Here is a 25,053-nt window from a genome sequence, read left to right as displayed (position 1 = left end):
TAAGTGGAAAATCAGACATCACCAAGACCTGGCAATGGCTTAAGAATGGCAACTTGAAGAAAGAAACAGAGGGTTTAATACTGGCTGCACAAGAACAGGCACTAAGAACAAATGCAATAAGAGCAAAAGTCGAAAAATCAACAACAAACAGCAAGTGCCGCCTTTGTAAAGAAGCAGATGAAACAGTGGACCACCTAATCAGCTGTTGTAAAAAGATCGCACAGACTGACTACAAACAAAGGCATGACAAAGTAGCAGGGATGATACACTGGAACATCTGCAAAAAATACAAGCTACCTGTAGCTAAACATTGGTAGGACCATAAAATTGAAAAAGTTGAAGAAAATGAAGATGTAAAAATATTATGGGACTTCCGACTACAAACAGACAAACATCTGCCACACAATACACCAGATATCACTGTAGACGAGAAGAAAGAAAAACAAGTCAAAATAATCGACATAGCAATACCAGGGGATAGCAGAATAGAAGAAAAAGAAATAGAAAAAATCACCAAATACAAAGATCTACAAATTGAAATTGAAAGGCTGTGGCAGAAAAAGACCAAAATCATCCCAGTGGTAATTGGCGCCCTGGGTGCAGTCCCAAAAGACCTTGAAGAGCACCTCAGCACCATAGGGGCCACAGAAATCACCATCAGCCAATTACAAAAAGCAGCTTTACTGGGAACAGCCTATATTCTGCGACGATATCTATAACAACAGCAACAACATTGACAATAAAATTCTGGCATCCCAGGTCCTTGGGAAGGACTCAATGTCTGGATAAAACAAACCAGTCAATAACACCTGTCTGACTGTGTAAAATAATAATAATAATAATAATAATAATAATAATAATAATAAGAAGAAGAAGAAGAAGAAGAAGAAGAAGAAGAAGTTTGGGAAGTCTTCAGCGTATGAATGAATCTTTTATTACGGTCAATGACCCGTAACAGAAACAAAACAATACAGCTCATTTCACAGATACAAGAAAACATTATTTAACCAAATCATTCTAATTCCATCCACTCAACCAATTTGGATCTAATCTTGCTTGACAGTGTAAAAATATTAAAATGTATGGTCTCCATTCAGGAGCATCAAAAAGCACCTGCAAATATGTCTCCAATGGCGCAACCTTTAGGGACATATTTTCAGGTGACACAGTGCTTCCTGGGGAAGGGGAGGTCATCAAAGATCACCTCTCCCCTGCTGCACTGGTACCGTTAATTGGCAGCTTCTGTTAGGTTGTTCTCTTACTGCACCTGTGCATTCTTGCTCTACTTTTTTTAATACAGTTTTTTAATATCCCGCTCTCCCTCCAAGGAGCCCAGAGCGGTGTACTACATACTTCAGTTTCTCCTCACAACAACCCTGTGAAGTAGGTTAGGTTGAGAGAGAAGCGACTGGCCCAGAGTCACCCAGCAAGTATCATGGCTGAATGAGGATTTGAACTCGGGTCTCCCCGGTCCTAGTCCAGCACTCTAGCCACTATACCACACTAGCTATATTCAGTCACTGAATATTACTATATTATAGAGCTACTATGTCTGTGATTTTAAGTTACAATTCTCTGTTCTCTATGGCATGTTGATGTTTCAAGGATTTCAGTATGATCAAAAATTGTCAGGTCTGACATAGTGAAGAATTTTTGACCTGTGGGCAGAAAGGCTGTCTTCCCATACCAAGCATTCACATGAATATGATTGAAAAACATATGTTCTGAAAGATCTCACTTTGAATCTACTGTGCTCTTTGACAGTGATTGATATATAAGATATAATGCTATGTACAGGACATAGCTGATGGTTATTATTTTAACAAAACGTAAAATATGTATTAATATTTTTTCAATAACTATGCTTGTTATCACTCATTGGAGAATCATATTGCTTACTGTAAATATTCTGTTTGTAAGATTGTTTTGGGCCAGTTGGAAGAATATTAAATGCCAAAAGTAAATAGATAGATAATAAGCCACAGAACTTTGGTCTAATATCTGGGCTGTGGTTTCAATTTATTATTATGCAACAACAAATGTTCATACTGTATTTAACAGACATATTAGACCCAAGTCTCCATTAAAAATCAATTTATCTTTTTTCCCCATAATTAATGACGTTTCTGTAAAAACAGTTAATAAAAGGAATTACCAATCTGAATTATAAGGAGTAGGACATTGCCAGGGCAATAAGATACAGGGACAAGTGTTACAAATGTCATATTATGCAGATTTTATTCATTAGTAATTAAAAAAAAGATTCTAGGAATTAACTCCTTCCAGAAATAAAACAAATCATTGCCAAAGTAGATCTGTATATATGATACTTCCTCTCTGCCTGATTGTTGATCTCCTAAGCTAATAGTGCACAAGATGTTAACATGATTTATAATCTACAGCTATAAGGGAAAATTTCAATGGTTAAACATATCTGACTTTTGGAGCTAATTCAAACGGAGAAAAAAATCCAGGTCATTGGCCTTTTTAAACAGACCCCTGGCAATATTTACTTCTCCATAAATAGCACGGTCACATGCAATACAAACGGCAGGCGGTAAAGCCTGCAAAACAAAAGAACAATCTGCAGACCAAAACTCAAACCGTGGCTGTGGTTACTGGACAGGATTAAGCCAGTTTAATGATTGTGGTGTCAGGTTCATGAGAAGGTGACTCAAACCACTTTTGGTGCTGCATCTCCAAAGAGCAGAATGGAAACAACGGGGCTCTTCTTGTGGATTCAGAAGCCTGAGTTTCTTCTGTAAGATCAGTTGTGCTGTTATAGTGATCAGCACCTTTCTTTACTATTAATACATGATAATATATGTCATGTAAATATTTAAGCTACAACATAGGAAGCTGTCTTATACCAAGTCAGACATTGGTCCAGCTAACTCAGTATTGCCTACACTGACTTCCAGAGGTTCTCTAAGGTTTCAGGCAGAAGTCTTTCCTAGTCCTATGGTACCTGGAGATGCCAGATATTGAACCTGGGACCTTCTGTGTGCAAAGAGCTGCACTTGAGTGGTTCATAAATCACCCCAACCCCCCCCACCACCAAATAATCTATTGGTACTGCCGGTCTTATCCTCTGCCTCATCCTTTCACTCTCACCATTTAGCATCACCCCTTCCATTTTTGATAATGTTCTTTGTTTAAAGGCATAGATATGCAGTTATATAATACATTACGTAGTATGTTTTGTGTTATATCTTAAAGTATATAATGTTATATATCCTTATCTATAAAACGCTTGGTGTCCGTGCCTCCCTGGCTTCTTCTGGGCATGCGCGAAGCGCATGGCCAGAACAGAGCCAGGGAGCCAGGACCGCCAGCACCCGGCGGCCATCTTGGGCGGCCAGAAGCGGCCGCCCTGAAGAAGCCAGGTAAGCAGTGGCGGGGGACACTGGCCGAGGTGGCGGCAAAGCCGCCGCCTCGGCCAGAGGAGACGGCGCGGCCAAGGAGGCGGCAGAGCCATGGCCGAGGCCTGGCCGTGCTGCCGCTTACCCGGCTTCTTCGGGGCGGCCGCTTCTGGCCGCCCAGGCTGGCCGCCGGATGAGGCGGCGGAGAAGACAATGCAGCGGTGGGCCCGGGCAGCGGTGGACCAGGCCGGAGCCGCGGGCGGCGGTGGGTGGCGGGCCCGGCCGGAGCCGCGGGCGGCGGTGAGTGGTGGGCCCGGCCAGAGCCGCGGGCGGAAGGGGTAATGGTGGCGGTGGTCTGGAGCGCAGAGCTCCCCTAGCGCCCATTATCCAATGGGCTACAAAACCACTAGTCCTATAATAATATGCTCCGGAAACAATATTTCAAAATAGCTTCAACAAGAAACCTAGGATATTATTTTCTGGAATGGAAATATAGGTGTATCACACATATAGAAGTCACTTGGCCACTGGTTATGGAAAATCCTGTTTTTCATCCCAAAATCATATTAAAGGAAGATAAGCAGAAATGTTGCTCATTATGATCCTCTCAACCTATAAGATGACAACCATCAAATGTCTTCCAACAAGCTGCTGACACCAGTCTATTGTGGGCTCCATTTGGGCCAGCTGTGCTGTTTGATGGCATCCTTAAATCAAAGGAGGCCCCATTTATGCATGTTGTTGGGAAAACTTACCTGTGCTGCATATCATTCAGCTGGCATCTAATTTAAAATGGGCTGCCTCACAGCAGTACAACACCAAGGATCCATGGCCCACTTGGGAGCCACTTTGGTATGCTAATGGAGCTCATTTAGCTTTTAATGGAGTATGACATGGGTTAGTTTTTGTTCTGGAGTTATCTTCAAAACAGGTCTATGTTTCTGTTTGATATACAGACTTGCCCAGACCTGAAAGACCACAGACAGTGGGAACACAGGAGGATCTATCTGTTGGGAGTGCGGCCCTTAGAACACATGGGGAGGTGGGGCAATGGCTGGGGGTGGAGCCAGCTCGGCAGGTCTGCCAGGTGCTGTTTATAGGCCCAGAGGCCAGTCTGAGGTGGGGAGAGAGAAAGCCACAGGGCTGCAGAGGGAGATTGCTAAATGCCTTGACAGGTGTGGGGAGTGCTGGGTGTAGGGCCTTGTTTGAGCATCTTCCTAGGTGTGATGGGGCAGGAGGAGCTGTGATTAACAAGCCCCCAATCCAAACGACCTGAGGCATTTGCTGTTCCAATAGCCTGGAACAGGAATAAAAGTGTTACACCATATCTTTCAGGCTTTCTTCTGCTGTTTGTCTGTGCATCCATGGCATATGTCGCATCCTTCCTGCATGATTGCTTTTCCATGCAAAATGCAGAAGGTCCCAGGTTCAATTCCTGGCACCCAAAGGTAGGGCTGGGAAAGATCCCTGCCTGAACCCTGGAGAGCTTCCACCAGGCAGAGTAGACAACACTGAATTAGACAGACCACAGCGCTGACTCAGTATAAGACAGCTTCACTTTGGGGAGGGGCCATAGCTCAGTGGTACTGCACATGCTTTGCATGCAACAGGTCTCAGGTCCTAATGCAGGCGCATGGCTATAAAAGAGCACAAGGAGATGAGCGTCCTCAGGCTGCCGCTGCTCTGAGTATTTCTGGGGGCCATCACAGACTCAGCCCCCCCCCAACTTTGGGGGCTGCCAGATGCTTGTCTGCTCTCCCTCTTGCCCAACATGGCCACTATCAGCTCTGAGCAGAGAAAGAAAGCACTCAGAGAGTGCTTGAATGAAGCACCAACCGAGACCGGCAAAAGGGCAGCATTTGACATCATGTGCAGGAGTGTGGCCAGCATGTGCACCAAACAGTAATACAGGGAGGGGGCCGCTGGTGAGAGCTGGTCTTGCGGTAGCAAGCATGACTTGTCCTCCTAGCTAAGCAGAGTCTACCCTGGTTGCATTTGAATGGGAGACTAGAAGTGTGAACACTGTAAGATATTCCTCTCAGGGGATGGAGCTGGGAAGAGCAGAAGGCTTCAAGCTCCCTCTCTGGCTTCTCCAAGATAGGGCTGAGATTCTTGCCTGCAACCTTGGAGAAACTGCTGCCAGTCTGTGTTCAATACTGAGCTAGATAGACCAATGGTCTGACTCAGTATATGGCAGCTTCCTATGTTCCTATGTTCTGCAGCTGCCGGTGAGCTCCTTACACTCCTGTTCTAATGTATATATGATTATATAATATATTTATCCTGGCTTTTTGTTGTCATAATATTCCTGGCATTTCCCAGTAGGGCTGAGAAAGAATCGTGACTGAAACCCTGGAAAACTGCTTCTGGTCAGTGGCTGAAATCCTCACTTAATGAAGCAAAGGTGATGCAGTAGTGCTTCTGAAGAGTTCCAGACAGATGCTGCACCAGTGATAACATGCATGGGGAGAAATTTCAGCAACCTCCGAATTTCCTGGAAGCCCTCTGTGTCACACAAAACTATGCCCCTGAGGGATATGTGACCTTCAGGGACATATTTTGAGATGGCACAGCACACTTCCTGAGGAATGGGAGGTTGTCAAAATTTGCTAGCACCACTGAGCCACTCCACATCAGTGTAGTGGAGCTGACTTAGTTGAACTTTTCAGGATAGTTCAACTTTGTCAATCAGGATATCAGCCACTCCCAACAAACTGACTTAAATGGACCAAAGTCAGATGCGGTATAAAGCAGCTTCATATGTTCATAAAACTGGCATATCAGGGAGAAAGCTAGGCTAGAACCTTTCTGGTTGCCCTTCCCTTAATGGCTGATGGTGGCTGTGGAAACCTTAACATCTGAATGTTGGAGTACAAGGAACTTGTATTAATTTGTCATTAAATGAATCTGTATTATTGACACAACAGCATGTGTTTTCCAGTTACAGCGTATGGGTACAAACAGTTTGACTTTTTCTTGAGCCTTGAAGTAAATATAAACAGTCAGGGATCAAGAGAGTCAGGCAACATTTGCTGCTTATGTATGTGTTATATTTAAATTGAGGTCTTCATGTGGCTTTTGGCACTGATATCTGAGCACTCTACACAAAAGGACAAGTTTAATGAATAACTAAATAGGGAAACCCAGCTGCAATTAACAAGCCCACCTTCCTAAAATTGAGACAGTTCCTCAAAACCAGCTTGCTTGCAAACCTGTTATTTATTAATGGCCTGCAAAGCAATGCATGTTGAGAGAGAAATCTAGCTCATGAGCTGCTGCCTAAGTTCCACCTCCTGATCTCAGTTCCAATCCCTCGGTCTCAAATCCTGTGATGCAAGGGAGACAACAGATGGTCTCTCAGACAAATTGTTCCCATGTTATTTAAGGACTTGCACTGGAGTGCAGAATAGGCTGTGTCATTTGTGGCACTGAGACTGTCGACTTCCAATGCTTAGATGTGTACATTTCAGCAGCAACATATTCCAGCTGAAAAAGCAAATTAGTAGCAGAAGTAATAGTAATTAGTAGCAAATAACAGGAGCAAAAGTGTAACCCAAAATTTTGTTTTTGTGAGCTAACAATTATCAAGTAACATTTAAAAAAGAACTTCATGGGGGAAATGTAATGCTGCACTGGAGAAGTGGGAAACGTTAGGTGCATAGCTATAAAAAAGGCAGGCAGAGCAGCTGCACATGGGACGCTGAAGTGACCTGCTACACCTGCCTTCACAGCCCCTGCCGACCCCTCCCCCATCGGCCTGCCTCTCTTTGCCAGGCTGACATCATCACCCAAGTGCCTCATTGGGATGGGGCAGCGTGCTTGTGCCAGCCTGATGACATCATCAGACAGCGCTGCAACCCAGCAATGAGACGCAGGCCAGCAACCAGGCAAGGGATGCCTCAAATCTCACTCTATGGCCACCCTCAACGTCACCACACCACTGGAAAAGACACTCAAGAAAAGACTGATAGGACATTCTACATGACACTGGCAGAGAGAGATCCTATAGATAACTTTGGAACTAGGGCAAACCTGATGTGCATCGCTATTTTTAGCACTGGTTGCAATTCAGGAGAGAAAACTGCATTGTCCCAGCAACTCAGCATTGCTGTCTGAGTAAAGAAAAAAAATGCAGTTTCTCAGGAATGGGTGTTCTAGTATGGGGGGAAGAAAGGGACGATCATAACTTGGATCATGTTCAGCAAATGAGTAACAACTGCACTCTCCACACACACAAAGGCAACTTTGTCTGGAAAGGCCTGCGCTCTACCTACATATTCTAGCTTTGAAACAGACTATGTTTGCTTTCCTTTGGGGATTGCCAGATTCAACAGAAGTAAAAGATCTTGTGCTTTAAATAACGATGTAGAAGGAAGATATTGAGCAGGTTAAGCTTTTTCTGTCACAGTAGTGCTGTGGTAGAATACTGGTTACATGTATTTTTCTATACTGTTCAGAGTTCCTGGAGCTAATTCCCTTAATCCCTCTAAAAGGAAATAAAAATGGTAGTGGATAAATAGCAGTAATTCAGATGATCTGTTTCAAAAATAAACAATTCCCTGTCATCTTGAATGGGCTCATTTCACAGTACACAAATGCATTATTTTCTTGACACAGTCTTGCCAGTGTGGTGGATATAGAAAGGTTCCAAACATCTCACTGGACAGAGAAGAGAGCTGGTTAAAAGTACTGACATGACAGGATTATTGATTTTCATGTACTCCACTGAAAAACTGAATTTTACTATGTATTTACATCTCTTGTGATCCCTGCAAGAGAGCGTACATTCATGATTACATGCACAATTTAGCTGCCCTGTGCGCTGCCATTAATTGGTGGTCATGGGTAAAAAGCCCAGACATAACTACAATTACTATGAATATTTATACTGCTTTTAAACAAAAGTTCTCATAGTGGTTTACATAGAAAAATAAATAAGATGGTTCCTGTCCCAAAAGAGCTCACAACCTAAAAATAAAGATAAGGTAGTCATACTGCGCAGGAGATGGCAATGGTAAAACCCTCCTGTAATCTACCAAAGACAACCACAGGGCTCTGTGGTCACCAGGAGTCAACAAGGCCTCAACGACACACTTTACCTTTCAACACCAGCAATAACCACTGGAGGGATGTTGTGCTGGGGCTGAATAGGGACAGTTGCTCTCCCACTTCTAAATACAAGAGAATCATCACTTTAAAAGGTGCCTTTTGAATCAATTTTGTGAACAGAAGCTTTGGAGAGTTTTCTACTTGGGAGAGCTGTCCACTAAGCAAAGCATAAGAAGACACATTAGACTTCCTCAGTGGGTTGTGGCAACTATGTGGACAGGGTTATTTAAGACAGTGGCTTCAGAGGACAAAAAACATGTTCTTAGGATTTTGTGAAGTAATGTTTAGCGTAGGATATTCTTTGATAGATCCTCTTTCTTATACCATAATGGAACCATCCTTATCTAACAGGTCTTCCTCCTTTTTTGAATAATGTCAGTTCAACATGATGGAAATGTAGGATCTGGTATGACAGACAACGAAGGCACAGCAACAGCAGGGTAAATGAAGACTTGAACTTGGCTTACAGATGCAGCAAAATGAGGCGTTAATTAGATGGCAAAGTCTAGAAGCGGTAGAATAGGCGGTGTAATTTTAGACTGCGGTGGGTTGGGGGTTTCACATCTGTGTGTTGTGCTATTGGGGGCGAGGGCAGGCGGGCACGACTCCTTACAACTAGAAAACTAGTACAGAAGGGAGTGGGCTGGGACAAAGTCTTTCTCTCTGATGTGGTAGTCTTTGGGAGAGGGGGAATCTGCAGGAAGTTTTTGTATGGGGAGGGGATGTTAAAAGGTGATGCAACCCTAACTCATTCTGCTACATGCATAGACCAAGTCTACATGCATAGACCAAGTCTTGTTTACCTTAATGGAGAATGTATCAAACGAAGCATTTTCAGATGCTTCCACTAAGAGCTCTAGGACAAGAAGTGTTTCACAGCCTCAACATCATTGTGGTGCTGACATGTGAAACAAGCAGTTGAATGGGTCCCATTTCCAGAGCTCTTAACAGAATGTGCTCTTAACACTAGGCCCTGCTAGCTGGGCAAGGAGACACCTTTTAAAGTAGTGACTCACTTATATTTAGCAGAGGGAGAGCAACTGTCCCTATTTAGTCCAGCACAGCCATTTCAAGTGGCTGTTGCTGGCATCTCCTTTTACATCTGTGAGGGTGTAATTGCCACAAGATGTGGTGATGGCTGCTTACTCAGATGGCTTTAAGAACATATGAACAATCCTGCTGGAGCAGGCCCAAGGCCTATCTAGTCCAGCATCCTGTTTTGCACAGTGGCCACCAGATGCCTCTGAAAAGCCCATAGGCAAGAAGTGAGGGCATGTACTCTCTCCTGCTGTTGGTCCCCTGCAACTAGTATTTAGAGGTATCTTGCCTTTGAGGCTGGAGGTGGCCTATAGTGACCAAACTAGTAGCCACTGACTTTGTCTAAGCCCATTTATTTGTCCATGAATTTGTCTAAGCCCCTTTTAAAACCTAAATTTCCTGGTCTTTAGGTTCAGAACCCCTGGTTCTAGTTTGTGAGAGAGGGAGATTTCTCTCTGTTCACTCTCTCTACTCCAAGGGAGTCAAATGTGGTTCAGGGCAAGCAAGTGTAAAGTGATGCATATTGGGGCAACCCCCCCCCCAACTTCACATATACACTAATGGGGTTTGAGCTGTCAGTGACTGACCAAGAGAGAGATCTTGGAATCATGGTAGACAGCTCATTGAAAGTGTCAATTCAGTGTGCAGCAGCTGTGAAAAAGGCCAATTCCATGCTAGGGATTATAAGGAACGGGCTTGAAGATAAAAATGATAATATAATGCCCTTATACAAATCTATGGTGCAGCCACATTTAGAGTACTGCGTACAGTTCTGGTCACCGTATCTTAAGAAAGAATATTGTAGAAATGGAAAAGGTGCAGTGGATAGAGGGAAATTATTTTCCCTCTCATATAACACTAGAACCAGGAGTCATCTGATGAAATTAATTGCCAGGAAATTTAGGACCAAGAAATGGAGGTACTTTTTCACATAACACATAATCAACTCGTGGAATTCTCTGCTACAAGATGTGGTGACAGCTAACAACCTGGATGGCTTTAAGAGGGGTTTGGATAACTTCTTGGAGAAGAGGTCTATCAACGGCTACCAGTCGGAGGGCTATAGGCCTCCTCCAGCCTCAAAGGCAGGATGCCTCTGAGTAGCAGTTGCAGGGGAGTAACAGCAGGAGAGAGGGCATGCCCCTCTCAGCTCTAGCCTGTGGGCTTCCAGCGGCATCTGGTGGGCCACTGTGTGAAACAGGATGCTGGTTGAGATTGACCTTGGGTCTGATCCAGCAGGGCTGTTCTTATTTTAGTGAGGCAAGACTTGCCCTTGCAGAAGCCATGCTGGTTTTCCTTCAGCAAGGCCTATATGTTTAACAAATTTGTCCTTAAATATGCTTTCTATCAATTTACCCAGCACAGAATTTAAGCTAACTGGCCTGTAGTTTCCCATTACATTAACTACTTTCCAGTCCTCATGTACAGACCCTGAACATAGGGGCGTTACATATTCTTGCTAGGAGATCAGCAATTTCACATTTGAGTTCCTTCAGAACTCTTGGGTGAATGCCATCTGGCCGTGGCGATTTGTTCATTTTTAGTTTTTCAGGACAGTTTAGAACAGCCTCTCTCGTCACCTGAAATTGGACCAGTTCTTCAATCTCGAGGCCTGAGAAGCTCAGTTCAGGAGAGGGTATATGGTCAGTATCCTCCACTGTGAAGATAGATTCAAAGAAAATTCAAAGAACCCTTTCAGTTTCTCTGCCATCTCCTTATCTTCCTTAATAATCTCTTTCACGCCCTCATCGTCTAAGGGTCCACCTCCTTGGCAGATTTTCTGCTTCTGATATAAGTTTTTTTTAATTCCCCTTGACTCTTCTAGCTATATGCTCCTCAAATTCTCTTTTTGCATCTCTTATTGTCTCCTTGCATTTATTTTGCCAGAGTTTATGTTTTTTTCTGTTCTCATTTGGCAGGACTTCCATTTTCTGAAGGAAGTCTTCTTCCCTTTTATAGCTTACTTGTTAGCCATACTGGCGTCCTCTTGAACTTGGTGGTACCTTTCCTCCTTCTTGGTATACATTCCAACTGAGCTTCTATTATTGTGGTTTTAAATAAGTTCATGCTTTCTGGAGTGATTTGACCCTCCTGACTTTCCCTTTCAGCTTCCTTTTTTCCAGTTCCCTCATTTTTGAGACGTTTCCTCTTCTGAAGTCCAACGCATAAACATTGGACTTCCTTGGCAATGCTCCACTCGCATAGAAGCTGAATTTGATCACACTATGATCACTGGTTCTACAATCCTGACATCTCAGGTCCTGGGCACTACTCAGGATTAAGTCTAAAGTTGACTTCTCTCTGGTTGATTCTTCAACCAGTTGTTCTAAGGCACAGTTATTTAGCATGTCTAGAAATTTGGTCTCTCTGTCAATACCTGCACATAAATTTGCCCAATCTATTTGAGGGTAATTGAAGTCACACATTATTATAGCTCTGTCTCTCTTTGACACCTGTCTTATTTGCTTCTTCAACTCCAAGTCACTCTCAGCGTTTTGATCCAGAGGGCGATAGCACGTCCCTAGAAACACATTTCGTTTCAGTCCTCAATTTGTCACCCGTAATGATTCTGTGTCCTCCTAGGTTTTCTAGTTTGCCATACTGAGTCAGACCATATGCTGAGTCAGACCATAGGTCCAGCTAGCTCAGTATTGTCTACACAGACTGGCAGAGACTTCTCCAAGATTGCAAGCAGGAATCTCTCTCAGCCTTATCTTGGAGATGCTAGGGAAGGAACTTGGAACCTAGATGCTCTTCCCAGAGCGGCTCCATCCCCAAAGGGGAATATCTTACAGTGCTCACACTTCTAGTCTCCCTTTCATATGTAACCATGGCAGACCCTGCTTAGCTAAGGGGTCAAGTCATGCTTGCTACTACAAGACCAGCTCTCTTCCTGTCCTTTCTGTAGAGTTCGTATCCAAGAATAACAGTGTTCCACTCATTGTCACTGTTCCACCAGGTTTCCGTTATGTTCACTATATCTGTGTTTTCATTAGCATAACAAAGCACTTCAGCTCACCCATCTTGGCTCGGAGGCTTCTGGCATTGGTATATAAACACCTATACGCCAAGTCTCTTATCCGGTGTTGGAGTGTGCGATCTCTCTTACTGTCATTTGACCTTTTTAACCAGCTGTCATGTGTTTCCGTTTGCTCTACTCCTGGTTCTACCTCTGTTCCCTTCTGGTTTATCTGAAACTTATCCCCCTCACACTTTAGGGGATTTTGCTTGCTAAACCAGATACCACCCAATTCCTGTCAGCAAATTCATGGAGAACACGTGTAGCTACTGGTCATGATGGCTATGTGGAATATGCATGTTCAGAGGCAGAGTATACCTCTAAATACCAGGTGCTCAGGGGGGCAACAGGCAAGGAGGGCTGTTATCTTAATGCTGGGGTTCTCAAACTTGGGTTGCCAAATATTGTTGAATGACAACTCCTACAATGGTCTTTGTGGCTGGGGATGAAGGAAGTTGTAGTCCAACAATATCTGGTGACCCAAGTTTGAGAACCCCTGCCTTAATGCTTTGCTTGTGGGCTTACCAAAGGCATCTGGCTGGTCATGGTGGGAAATAGGATGCTGGCCTTTTGGTCTCAGTCAGCAAACCCATATTATGTTCCTACTGCAAGGCATTATTATAAAATCTAATCTGTTCTGAGTGCTATGGCACGAAGACAGTAGTTCACTGGTAACTGAGCAGAGAGACACTACTCAAAGTGGCGATTCTCTTACATTTAGCAAGAGCCCTATCCAGCCCTGGCATCGTGTTTTTCCAGTGGCTGCTGTTGGTGTGTCTACCTTACATTTCTTTTAGATTGTGAGCCCTTTTGGGACAGGGAACCATTTTATTTATTTTATTATTTATTTTTCTATGTAAACTGCTTCGAGAACTTTTGTTGAAAAATGATAAATATTTGTTGTAATAATAAAGGCATTTTTTGCTTTACTATTTTTGGCCCTGAGCCATTTCTGTAAGGGTGGTATATAAATCAAACAAAACAAAACAAACAAGACTACAATCCTATCCACACCTACCTGGGAGTGAGTCCCGCTGAACTTAGTGGGATTTACTTCTAAGTAGGCACGCATACGCTTTGGCTCTAAATAGCTGGGTTAGCTATTATTTATTTGGCTCTAAATAGCTGGGTTAGCTCCAAATAGTTGAGTTGCAGCTGAGAAAGCTATAATCCTGAGTTGACTTGAAAACATACAGCGGGGCTTCCATTTTAAGGCGGTAGGTTTTGCGCGCAGGATTGTATAAGCGTCGAGAGGATGCAGCCCGCTAAACTCCGATCCACAATTACTTGAGGGTAACCTCTCCTGAAAACAATAGGACTGCCTTACGAATGAACATGCTGAAGAGGAAAGCGCTGCAGAAGTGAGGAAACGCAAACCGGTAGCATCGCAAGTGGTGCACAGCCCCACGTGGGACACTTCCTCCAAGCTCTTCTTCACCTGAGCCAAACTCACCACCCGCGAAAAGCCGCAGCTTCGAAACAAAACTCTTCGCAAACACGCAACGCCAAGCCCGGGTTGCCAAATCACTCCGAATTGGCTGCTCACTCGTCCCGCCCCCTCTGCGCAAGACCCAATCGCCTTTCGCTTCCCGCGCAAGGAAAGCCACCCCCCCCCCTCTAGCGTTGGGCAATTAGGGTGTCACTCGCTTGGTCCCTGCGGTCTCCCGGAGCCCGCCCCTTCTAAGCTATTATGGGGGGGGCGGGAACATCCATTTTCTGATTGGCTGTTTCGCTCCCATCAGTTATCTTTCGCTCGAGCTCCTCCGGCGGTTGTTCTAACTGCCACTTTCTCCAATCCCCTCCTTCTGGCCCCGCCCCCTTCGGCGTCGGAATTCTCTCCGCTCGTTCGCCGGGCTGCCTCGGCAAGTTGCGCGCTCGCTTGTTTTGGAGCAGAAGGTTCGTCGTCGCCCGCTGTTACGTGGTGCCGCGCGCGGACAAGGAAGCGCGGCGGAGCCCCAGCAGAAGAGCGGAGGGGAGGGGGCGGCGCGCGGGCGCGCGCGGTGAGGGCAGGCGGGTGACGAGATGTTGGCGGAAGAAGCGCGGCGGGCTCCCGACGGAGGCTGAGGAGGCTGGAGCCCGCCCGGCCTCTCCTCCGCCCGCCTCAAGGTCCCTGCGAAGCGCCGGCTCATGACAGCGAGCGCCCGGCCGGGCGACCCAGGCAACAGCGAGCCCGGCTGAGGGAGGAAGGAGAAGACGACGACGGAAAACGGCGCCTCCGCCTCGCCTCGGGAGCCCTCGCTGCCGCCAAAGTTTGCCGCTCGCGGGCGGGTGGCGAAAGGACGCTGGTGCCGGAGAGCAAAGTTTGTTTTCTTCTCGGTTGCTCCGCCGGTCGGGAACTTCGGCGCGTCGGGAGTGGAGAGAGCGGGTGCCGCCGAGGCTGTGGGCTGCCCGCCCCCGCTCCTCCGGTGCAGCTCGCCTAGACTGGACATTTTGTCTTCCTTCGCCTGCCTTGGAGCGTGTGGGATTAAGACCGCCGCTCTCTCCCCACCCCCACCCCCGCATCTTGGAGGCGTCCGGTCTTTTTCTCCTCCCTCCTCCTCCTCCTGCGGGGTGTCGGATTAAGACCCCCGCGCACTTGGAAGCCTGCCCTGGCCGGGGTATTGGATCAATAGCGCCCTTTATTCGGAAGGCCCAGCCACCCTCCTTGAGCCTCCCTTTCCTGGGGTGTCGGATTAAGAACCCCTTGCCCTTGGGAGTGTTGGATTAAGAGCCTGCCCCCCTCCGTGGTGGGGTGTGAGAAGCGCCCTCGCCTGCTGCTGCCCGTTGCCAGCCCGGCGCCTCAGGTCGCCGCTTCCTCTTCCTTCCTTCCCTGGTGTGTGTGTGTGCGCGACAGACAGAGAGGGAGGGAGGGAGGGAGGAAGGGGAACAGGGAGATCTCTATGCTTCGAGAGAGAGGCGGCGACCCCCCCTTGTCGTGTCTCCTTCGTGCCCAGCCATGTCGACAACGACCATCTCCGCCGTGGAGAAAGTGGACGGCTTCACCCGGAGGTCGGTGCGGAAGGCTCAGAAGCAGAAGCGGTCGCAGGGCTCCTCGCAGTTCCGCACCCAGAGCAGCCAACCGGAGCTCTCCCCGCTGCCCCATCTCAAAGGTAATTAATGCGCTGGGAGGAACGATTCTAGCGAGACAGCTCACCTAGCCTCGGGCTACAGGTGCTGCTGGGAGAGAGCGCCGAGTTTTCTCGCCCCCTCGCTGCTGCTGCTGCTGCTTCTTCCTTCTTGGTGCCAGCTCTCTAATCCCGTACGAATTCGCCTTTTCTGCCCTCGACTCCAGATCCAGGCTGTCTGGAGTCCCGAAACTCCTCTCCAGTCTTTATTCCCGACAACTATCTCTTCTCCACCCTCCGCCCTCCTTTCACATTGACAGCCTCATTTAAGCAACTTGTCAGGCAGGTCACTTGGCGGCAGATTAACTGCTTTCTTGCAGTTTGAGGAGCTTGCACTTTTCGTGATTATAGCTTGTTGTCTGAGCCGTTGAGATTAAATGCTTGCTTATCCTGCCCTAAGGAACTAGAATTTTAAAGTGTTTGCTTGAGAGCCGTATTTGTAGGGAGGGTGGGGGGGAGTCTTGCTGTATAGTATAAACCCTGCAAAAGAAGCTTGTTCAGGAACCTAGGCCTTCATCTTAAGCTGTTGGTGGTCCCCCCCCCCCAATTCTTGTGCCTTTTGTCCGACCCTTCAGCGTTTGCATACCATGCTGTATGAATCAATGTGCATATTCCCTTCAAAGTTGCCCAACTGTGTTAAATTTCTTTCTGGAATTAGGACATGCTCTTGTGATCGTTTAGGCTTCTAGAAGCTCAAAGTTAGCCACATTACCAGGCATGTATTTCTATGAATTTATTCCTTGGTCTTGACTTTATTTGAAATAGAGATATATGGCTTTTCATGATAGTGTTGGTATGACAAACCAACACTATCATGTTTAAGCAAAACATGAAATGAAGATTAGGTAGCACATAAATGCACTTGTTTTCTGATACTGAGATTCTAGTATCTAAGCTTGAGCTTGTAAATATTAAAGTACTTTCATGGAAGATCTCAGTCCAGAGGAATTTGATATGCAAAACTGATGCAATAACTATTCATTCACATATTAATCTTTTATTTTTTAATAGGATTTTTAAAATATTGCTTTTTTGTACAAGGCTATGTACATGAATCCTGAACTCTTGTTATGCTTTATCATTGTTGGAATATGTGCTGCTTTGGTTTTAGATCCAAATTTTATATGCCACTTCAAGAAAAAAAAAGCGCTCACAATGAAACAGAACAAATAACACTTGAAGCTTCATATGTATCTCAGTTCTTATATGCAAGTGATTTTTTTAAAAAAATTGCGTAATTCCTATGTGCAGTCTTTGACACACAAGTACACATGTATAAACTGTTGCATGCAACTGCAAAGGGGAGTAATAACTGGACTTAGACTTCTAAAGCACGAATAATTGTTGTGTTAGGATGTGTTCTGAGTCATTTTTGTATTTTGTTTATTATTTGAGAACACATAAATATTCCTAACTTTTATGGGATTGAGTACATATGTTGTATACTGCATTTCAAGGTCTGGTACAGGGTTGACACAGGGACTTCCCCTCCCACCCTTTAAGTAGACTTCTGGTTCTGGCACTTTCCCAGTGGAAATGCCACTTGAGTAAGACTTCATTTTAAATTCCATCAACTGTGAAATTTTTTTCAAAGTGCTTCCAGATTTCTTACGTATCCAGTGAATGCTTAGTGTTTTTTTCATTTCATTTTCTCTATAAGATAACCTTTTTCATTCTCTGCATAAAAATGGGGTGGGTGGGGGAATGAAAGAAAACTTTAAAAAGAGGAAGCTGGGACTTGCATTTTTCTTGGTAGCAATTTTGTGGTTGCTTGTAATGATTGCAGATCTATTTTTTTAAAAAAATCTGGCAATATTGTCAGTATGAAAACTTGTAGCACCGGGTGGGGTAAAGGCTGCAGAGGGTAGAGAAAATCCCATTCTTGTCCTTAGATGGGCATATAATCTATATGTTTAATTCTCCTAGAGGTACCCATCGCTAATCCCATGTGTGGCAGCTCTCGCGAGAGTTCACGAGCGAACTGATGATTAGCAGTGGGGATGGCCAGCCTCCAAGGGAGGAGAAGCTGCGGCCCGGAGAATGGCTGGCTGGCTGCTGGCGGGGAGTAAGAAAAGTGGTGGCCTGGAAAATGGCTGGCCAGCCGCCGGCGGGGGGCTAGGAGGGGGGAGAGAAGCGGCAGCTGCTGGGGTAGGACTAGGGGTACAGATGCTCTGTGCCAAGTCAGCTAGTTTTAAACTATTTGTTTTTATCCTATGGAATTCTCTTAACCTTTTATTCTGTGAAATTGTTTCATTTTTTCTCAGTTTTACATTTGTTTTAAATTGTGTACACTGCTATGATAAATAATATAACAACAAATATTTATATACCACTTTTCAACAAACATTTCCAAAGCGATTTACATAAAATAATAAAAGCCTTCAAAATATGTTAACTCCTGTGCTGTAAGCTTGCAGTATATGCTAGCAGGTAATACTACCTTATTGCCTGGTAACAGTTGAGTGCAAGGCCTCTTAGAAGCTGGGGTTTGGGCAGTGGGGAACACAGGACATCACTGGTGTCTCTAAAGATTAGTTAGATTTCTGAAAGATGTGGAAGATGAAGACATTTTGGGAATTAGTGGCAAACATATGTTCTTAATGCAAAAATGGGCTGAATATGAAAATCTAGGTTGCCATATTTTGGCTGTTAATCATTAATGTTATCTTAGAAGAAAGCCTGTGGTTGAAATACATTTGTTTTGTGTATCAAAGAATAAGGAACTAGGGGTGCATATCCCCCAGAAGATTTGGACAACTCTGAATCATACATTCTTGCAACCCAGAAACTGTTGCCTTGGAGATATCCAAATAAACTCTGGGCCACTCCAGATCAACACCTTCACTACAGTAATATTGTCCGCTTCCAAGTGCCCTAGTATTGTCTGGCCTAATACTTTGTTTTTGTGCGAGTCACTCTCAAGCCATGCTGCCCTTATGTCAGCCTGTAAATATACATAAGGAACAGCAGATGTGCTCCAAAGTAAGCTAATTGTACACTGACACAGCTGGGAAACTGTCTTTGAGATTCCTTGGCATCTAACTTCTGCTATCCCAAGAGAAGTCAGTCTCTATGATCAGTAAGTGCTTGATAGCATATGTGGTGGCCAAACCATGGGCTATAAAATCTGGCAGCCTGGATTGTTAAATTTGTCACATTTGCTTCATTTAAAAAACAAAAACAAAAAAGCAACTGTTTGCCAATTGTTGTGTCTAAATATATTCATTTGTCATAACTTTTGAAAAATGGGGGTAGTTTTCCAATATCATGACTAAACCATGGATTATAAAATTTGGCAACCTACATTTAAAAATCCAGTATACTTAAAATTGAGAAATCCGTGGTTGCCACTGATTTTTCCAAAAGTTTCTTTGCCAAGTTTTCTAGAGGCTTTTTTTTGGATTTCTGAGCAGTATATTGCTTCATTTTCTCTTTTCACCCTCTGTTGTAATTTTTCTTGGATTCAAGGTGGGGAAAGAGTACACCTCTACACACCGCTGTGGAGAATCCAGGGTCACAATAAGTTTTTGTATATCTGAGGATTAGTAAATACAGATAGTGCAAGTCCAGTTGGGTTTTGTAACAGGAGGATTTGGTTCTGGAGTATAATTTATCTTCTAATAAACTAGCAATTACTAGCAGTTAAACTATCTGCAAACAAACCAGGCTGCTAATTTATATAATTATTGTGCCATAATTGTACATAATATACAGGCAAATGGGCAGGCCCCTGCCCCAAAACTTTACACTACAGTCTAAAGTTTTACAGAGGAACAGACAGCAGAGGAGAAAGGGAAGAATGAGAGAGGGAATATATGATGTGGCCCACCTTCTGTACGGTAAGCAGGGCCTTTTCCTTCCTGGCTTCTCCAAGATAGGTCTGAGAGAGATTCCTGCCTGCAACCTTGGAGAACCTGCTGCCAGTCTGTGTAGACAATACTGAGCTAGATAGATTAATGGTCTGACTCAGTATATGGCAGCTTCCTGTGTTCCTGTTGTAGTATTGCGGGTGGGGGGATCAGATCTGAATACAGATTTGCTGCCACCAACACTCACCCCATGGAACTGGGATCTGGTAATGATCACCCAAATACATGAGTAGCTGGATGTGTTCAGGTGGGAGGAATTTTGGGGAAAATAGCTTGATAGCTCTCCAAAATAAAACAAGGCAAGACTTGTATAATAAAGGTTGTGAGTTTTTTTGGTTCTAAATGATTACAGCATAAACTAAAGGAAAACACACATACATAAATGGAGCAGGCAAAACCCAGAAGGCTATAATCTTAGTAATAAAATGGGTAGTGCAACTCTGCCTCTCCTAATTGCATTGAGACACCAAGGGCTCCTCTCAACCATAGTTGGAACTTCTCTGAAGATTTTGCTCCTCAGAGATCCATGCCAGAGCTCCCTCAGAAGACCAACTGCCAAGACTAACCATTTCCACCCCCCACCCCCCTCAAGGTTCTGAGTGCAGGATAAACTCCTCTCCTGATTGACAGCTCTTTGAGCCACTCTGTAAGCCTGGCAGAACCCTTTTATTTCACAAGGGTAGTGGGAAGAATATGTGCAAATGCAGTTATATAGGCCCATAGGGGATGAGGCTTATGGGCACCTTCATATGTTGTAGTATAAGTGGGTACATGTTAAATATAGCATGTACCTGCTTTTATTTTGTAATATGTGTTGATATCTTGTATCTTTCTGTTGTCCATATACCTTGTAAAGATACACAGAGCCACTATTGGTCTTGGCCACCACAAACATTTTGTTTCCATGGTGCATCAGTGGTGAAAAAGACATGCAGTTCTTGTGATTGGAGGGGCTGCATGCTAAACAATCTTATCTGGCCTCCACTATGAGTAATTTTGTTAAATGTCACTCAGATTCATTAAAAAAAAACACTTCGGTGATTTTTGAATGTGATGGTTCTTCTCCACTTAGTCTAAAATGAGATTTAGCAGCATGCTTTAAATTCATTTTCAGGCTTGTTTAGGAGAGGTACTAATCCATTTACATCCCAGTAACCTCTAAATTTAGTGTAAGCTATATCCAGATTTTGCAATCTGAATTCCATTAATGTCTATGATGTGACAAACTGTACTTTGAAATATATATTAAGTGAGACAGTACTATTTCCCCTGACTCCTCTGCACTTTATGGAGAATTTGGGAGAGAGAAGTGGTGGCCCTTCTCCCTTCCTCTTGGACTTTTACAGAAGTGGCAAGGTTCTGCTTGTGCCTGTTACAAAAGCCAAACAGAAGGGAGAGAAACCGCCTTTATTTTATCTTGGGTTTTCTACATATGCTATATAGAACTCTGGGGAAAGGAGGGCTCAGTGATGACCACAAATAGCTGGTTGATTTAGTTGATTAAAACTGAATCAGAATATAGGGACTTGAGCATCCTAGCTACATACTGAAGAATATTTTTAGGGCTCTTGTGCTTAAAATGTGGTATTACTGTCTTCCATTGTGTAATTATCCTGAAGTGTGTGTGTGTTAGCTAGTAATGCTATATTTAGTTTTGATCAGCCTTATTGAATTAAATAAAGTTCAGGGTCTCCCAGATGCATAATTGTTCAATGGTACAACACACTCTGCTTTTGTGCAAAAGTTGTTTATGCAACTTGCTACCATTTTTCATTCTTTGTATATAATGGAAAATGAGATATGGATTGTATTTTAAGTACTGAAATATACTGTTACTGTACTGAGCCTTTAGATAGAAAGCACTATAAAACATGTTAAATAATGGGTGATTGATGAGGTGGATAAAATGAGTGAGTGAGTTATGGTTCCATGGTAACTGTCTCGCTGCAAAGAATGATCCCAATTAAGTGATGCATAGAAATAAAGTTATGCAGAAGAGTTGATCTCTGACTTTCATGATTCACAGCCTCTGCTGCATCACACAGGGTTGATTTGATTTAAGTCATATCAATTTAAATCATAATTTAAATAGCTTCACACAAGGACTCAATTATACTTATTTTAATCACTAGTCAGGAAGATTCTATTTAATCATCATTTTCTAGTAAAAGTACTTTCTTGTTGTCTGATATAACCGTAATACATAGTCAGAGATGTAGGTTTCATTTTAGAAGGTAGATATATACTATAATAGGTAAACACTTTTCATAATGCTGTTTCATTCGGGCAACCAGGCCTTGCATTTCTTCGTTGCACTCCTTGCATTTTGCATGCATGCCTGTCCCTCAATCTGTCATCTTTATTACAGCCATAGACCAGCATAAAATGCGGGGGATGATTATACAGTACAAATTATAACGCATAATGATATTTTAAAAGTCCTAAGGAAACATTAATAAGCATTTAGATGCATAAAAGGGCATAAAATAGCATAAAAGACATAAGGTATAAAAGGCATTAAAAGGGATAAAAGGCACAAAAAGGTGTAATTGCATAAAAGCCTAAATGATAAATACAGCAAGACTATATAACTATATCTATATCTATCTATCTATCTATCTATCAAAAGCACAAAGCTATATCCCAAAAAAGTGGGAGGAGCACAAGTCTTTCAGACCATGTGCTTTGTTGGATGAACACATAGTACACATGAGCCGGAAGGAGGTAAGATTAGGGCTGCTTGGACCCACATCTTACCACTGTCCGATGGATTTGGGATGCTGCCACACAGAACCTGGTAACGCTGTAGGTAATAGCAGGCTTGGAAAGCAGCATAGAGACATAGATATGGCTTGAACGTCCTGGGTGCTTGCATTGCAATGGGTGGATAAAGGAAGAACGAATGTCTCTGTAATATAAACAGTGAAGTAGGACATACTCAGTTTCAATCTGCCCAGCACCACAGGGGCATTGTTGCTCTGTGAGTGGGATCTTTCCGAAATGGCCTTCTAGCACAGCTGAAGGGAGGGTGTGGCTCCAAATGAGTAAGATATGATGCCTGGGAGGGTAAATATGTAAGACCTTCACTAATGAGAAAATTTGGGTCCCTGCTTAAATCAGTTTGGCGCTCAATATCCATTATATGCTGTCTGATAGAAGCTTTGGCCTGATCATAACCCATATTAAGTAGAATTAAGGGGGAAAGGCCCAAGGTCGCTATTTTTGTCTCAATTGACCATTTCCGTTTAGATTGGTAATCGTCGCATAAGGTTAAGGGAGCAAGACCAATGGGGCGAAAGAATAGTCAGAGCCAATAGCTGAAAATGGCCACCCACACCCTGGCCTCCACTTTGATTAGGCCTGTCTCAAAGTGAAGAGTGGCATTAGAGACACAACTTGGAACTTGAAGGATTGCCCGTAGGAATTTGGATTACATGCATTCCAGTGGGGTGAAACTGTGCAAGGGACCCAGTTATGCATGATAAAGAAGCTGGGCTGGTGGTTTGGCAACAAACATGTCGAGGGCCGTGGGTACATAGTGTCCTCTGCTTGTATACAGAAATTTGATTATGGCGGCAGAGCTCCTCTGGGCATTTTGAACCACATGTTCCCCATGTGCTATCCTAGAGCTTCCAGAGTGAAAAACCACCCCCAAATATTTAAAGCATAGGACCTGCTCAATCATACGTCCATCTAGCCGCCAAGAGTGAATTTTGGGCCTTTTGGCAAAGGCCGTGATTTAAATTTTATGGTGGTAAATTTCCAGGAAGGCTTCCTTACAATATTGTGTTAGGGCCCTCGGCACTCTTCTGAGGCTGATGGGGGTCCTTAAAAGGATTACTGCATCATCTATGTATAGCAGAGTGGTAATGTGTCTCCCAGCAACTTTAGGGAGGTGAAAACCCAGCTTGTTGAACTGGCCCACCATTGTATTAATGTAGAAATTGAATAGATGCAGGGCCAGTACGCATCCTTGCTTGATGCCCTTCTGGGTTCAGACTGGTCTTGAAAGGTGGCCTTGGGGTTGCACCTTACCTTAAGTGACATGTCTGCATGCAGGGTGCAAATTAAATATAGCAGACACTGGTCAATGGAAGAGGCTTCCAACTTCTCCCCCAGTTTGACATGAGAGATAGAGTTGAATGACGCTTTGAGATCAATAAAGGAAGCATAAAGGGAGGTTGCATTGTAGGAGGAGTATTTCCTGATAAGATGCTGAAGAACTAAGCACCAGTCATTGGTAGAGCAGCCTTCCCTGAAACCAGCTTGTTCTCTGCAAGGAGATGTTCTTTTTCTAACCAGTCCTTAAGTTTCCCATGTAAATGTCTCGTGCATAGCTTACTGACTGTGTTGAGCAAACCGGTGCATCTGTAGTTGGCAGGGTCATCCTTTCTGCCCTTTTTGATTATGGGGACAATTATTGCTGTCCCCCCGTCCTTGGGGATTCAGCCATGTAAATCGATATTTATTTATTTATTTATTTATTTATTTATTTATTTATTTATTTATTTATTTACAGTCAGACAGGTGTTATTGACTGGTTTGTTTTATCCAGACATTGAGTCCTTCCCAAGGACCTGGGATGGCTGAATTTTATTATCAATGTTGTTGCTGTTGTTATAGATATTGTCGCAGCATATAGGCTGTTCCCAGTAAAGTTGCTTTTTGTAACTGGCCGATGGTGATTTCTGTGGCCCCTATGGTGTTGAGGTGCTCTTCAAGGTCTTTTGGAATTGCACCTAGGGTGGCAATTACCACTGGGATGATTTTGGTCTTTTTCTGCCACAGCCTTTCAATTTCAGTTTATAGATCTTTGTATTTTGTGATTTTTTCTGTTTCTTCTATTCTGCTATCCCCTGGTATTGCTATGTTGATTATTTTGACTTGTTTTTCTTTCTTCTCATCTACAGTGATATCTGGTGTATTATGTGGCAGATGTCTGTCTGTTTGTAGTCAGAAGTCCCATAATATTTTTACATCTTCATTATCTACCACTTTTTCAATTGTATGGTCCCACCAATGTTTGGCTACAGGTAGCTTGTATTTTTTGCAGATGTTCCAGTGTATCATCCCTGCTACCTTGTCATGCCTTTGTTTGTAGTCAGTCAGTGCGATCTTCTTACAACAGCTGATTAGGTGGTCCACAGTTTCATTTGCTTCTTGACAAGGGCGGCACTTGCTGTTTGTTGTTGATTTTTCTGCTTTGGCTCTTAATGCATTTGTTCTTAGTGCCTGTTCTTGTGCAGCCAGTATTAAACCCTCTGTTTCTTTCTTCAAGTTGCCATTCTTGCCAGGTCTTGGTGATGTCTGATTTCCCACTTATATTGTGCAAATATTGACCATGCAGTGGCTTATTTTTCCATTTTTCTGCTCTGTTCTTGACTTGTTCTTTCTTGTAGGCCTGTTTTGTTTCATTGGTGTTGAATAGTTTCTCGTTATTGACCATTTGAAGTGCATCTTCTTCACTGTCCTTGATATATTCTTCAAGGCCTCTTTTCTCCTCCTCCTGCTTTTTATTGGACTTGCAGCATTCCTCTTCCACCTGAGCTGCG

General features: G+C 43.8%; 1 protein-coding gene and 1 long non-coding RNA gene across 4 annotated transcripts in view; one reads left to right on the top strand and one right to left on the bottom strand.

The window, feature by feature from the left end:
- The window catches only part of LOC128351066 (uncharacterized), an 86,480-nt gene extending 72,086 nt beyond the window's left edge, over window positions 1-14,394 (bottom strand). For all 3 annotated transcript variants that reach the window (XR_008319576.1, XR_008319577.1, XR_008319578.1), the window contains exon 1: window positions 13,547-14,394. This is a non-coding gene — a long non-coding RNA (uncharacterized LOC128351066). The remainder of the gene's footprint in view (window positions 1-13,546) is intronic.
- Window positions 14,395-14,421: 27 nt separating this feature from the next.
- The window catches only part of PPP2R5A (protein phosphatase 2 regulatory subunit B'alpha), an 83,856-nt gene continuing 73,224 nt past the window's right edge, over window positions 14,422-25,053 (top strand). The window contains exon 1 of the mRNA XM_053309970.1: window positions 14,422-15,617. Coding sequence (XP_053165945.1) covers window positions 15,464-15,617 — 154 coding nt within the window. The 5' untranslated portion in view covers window positions 14,422-15,463. The remainder of the gene's footprint in view (window positions 15,618-25,053) is intronic.

This window comes from Hemicordylus capensis, chromosome 1 (assembly GCF_027244095.1).
Source record: "Hemicordylus capensis ecotype Gifberg chromosome 1, rHemCap1.1.pri, whole genome shotgun sequence".
Classification (NCBI taxonomy): Eukaryota; Metazoa; Chordata; class Lepidosauria; order Squamata; family Cordylidae; genus Hemicordylus; species Hemicordylus capensis.
The sequence above is the reverse complement of the archived record's forward strand: the minus strand, read 5'-3'. Positions and strand labels throughout refer to the sequence as shown.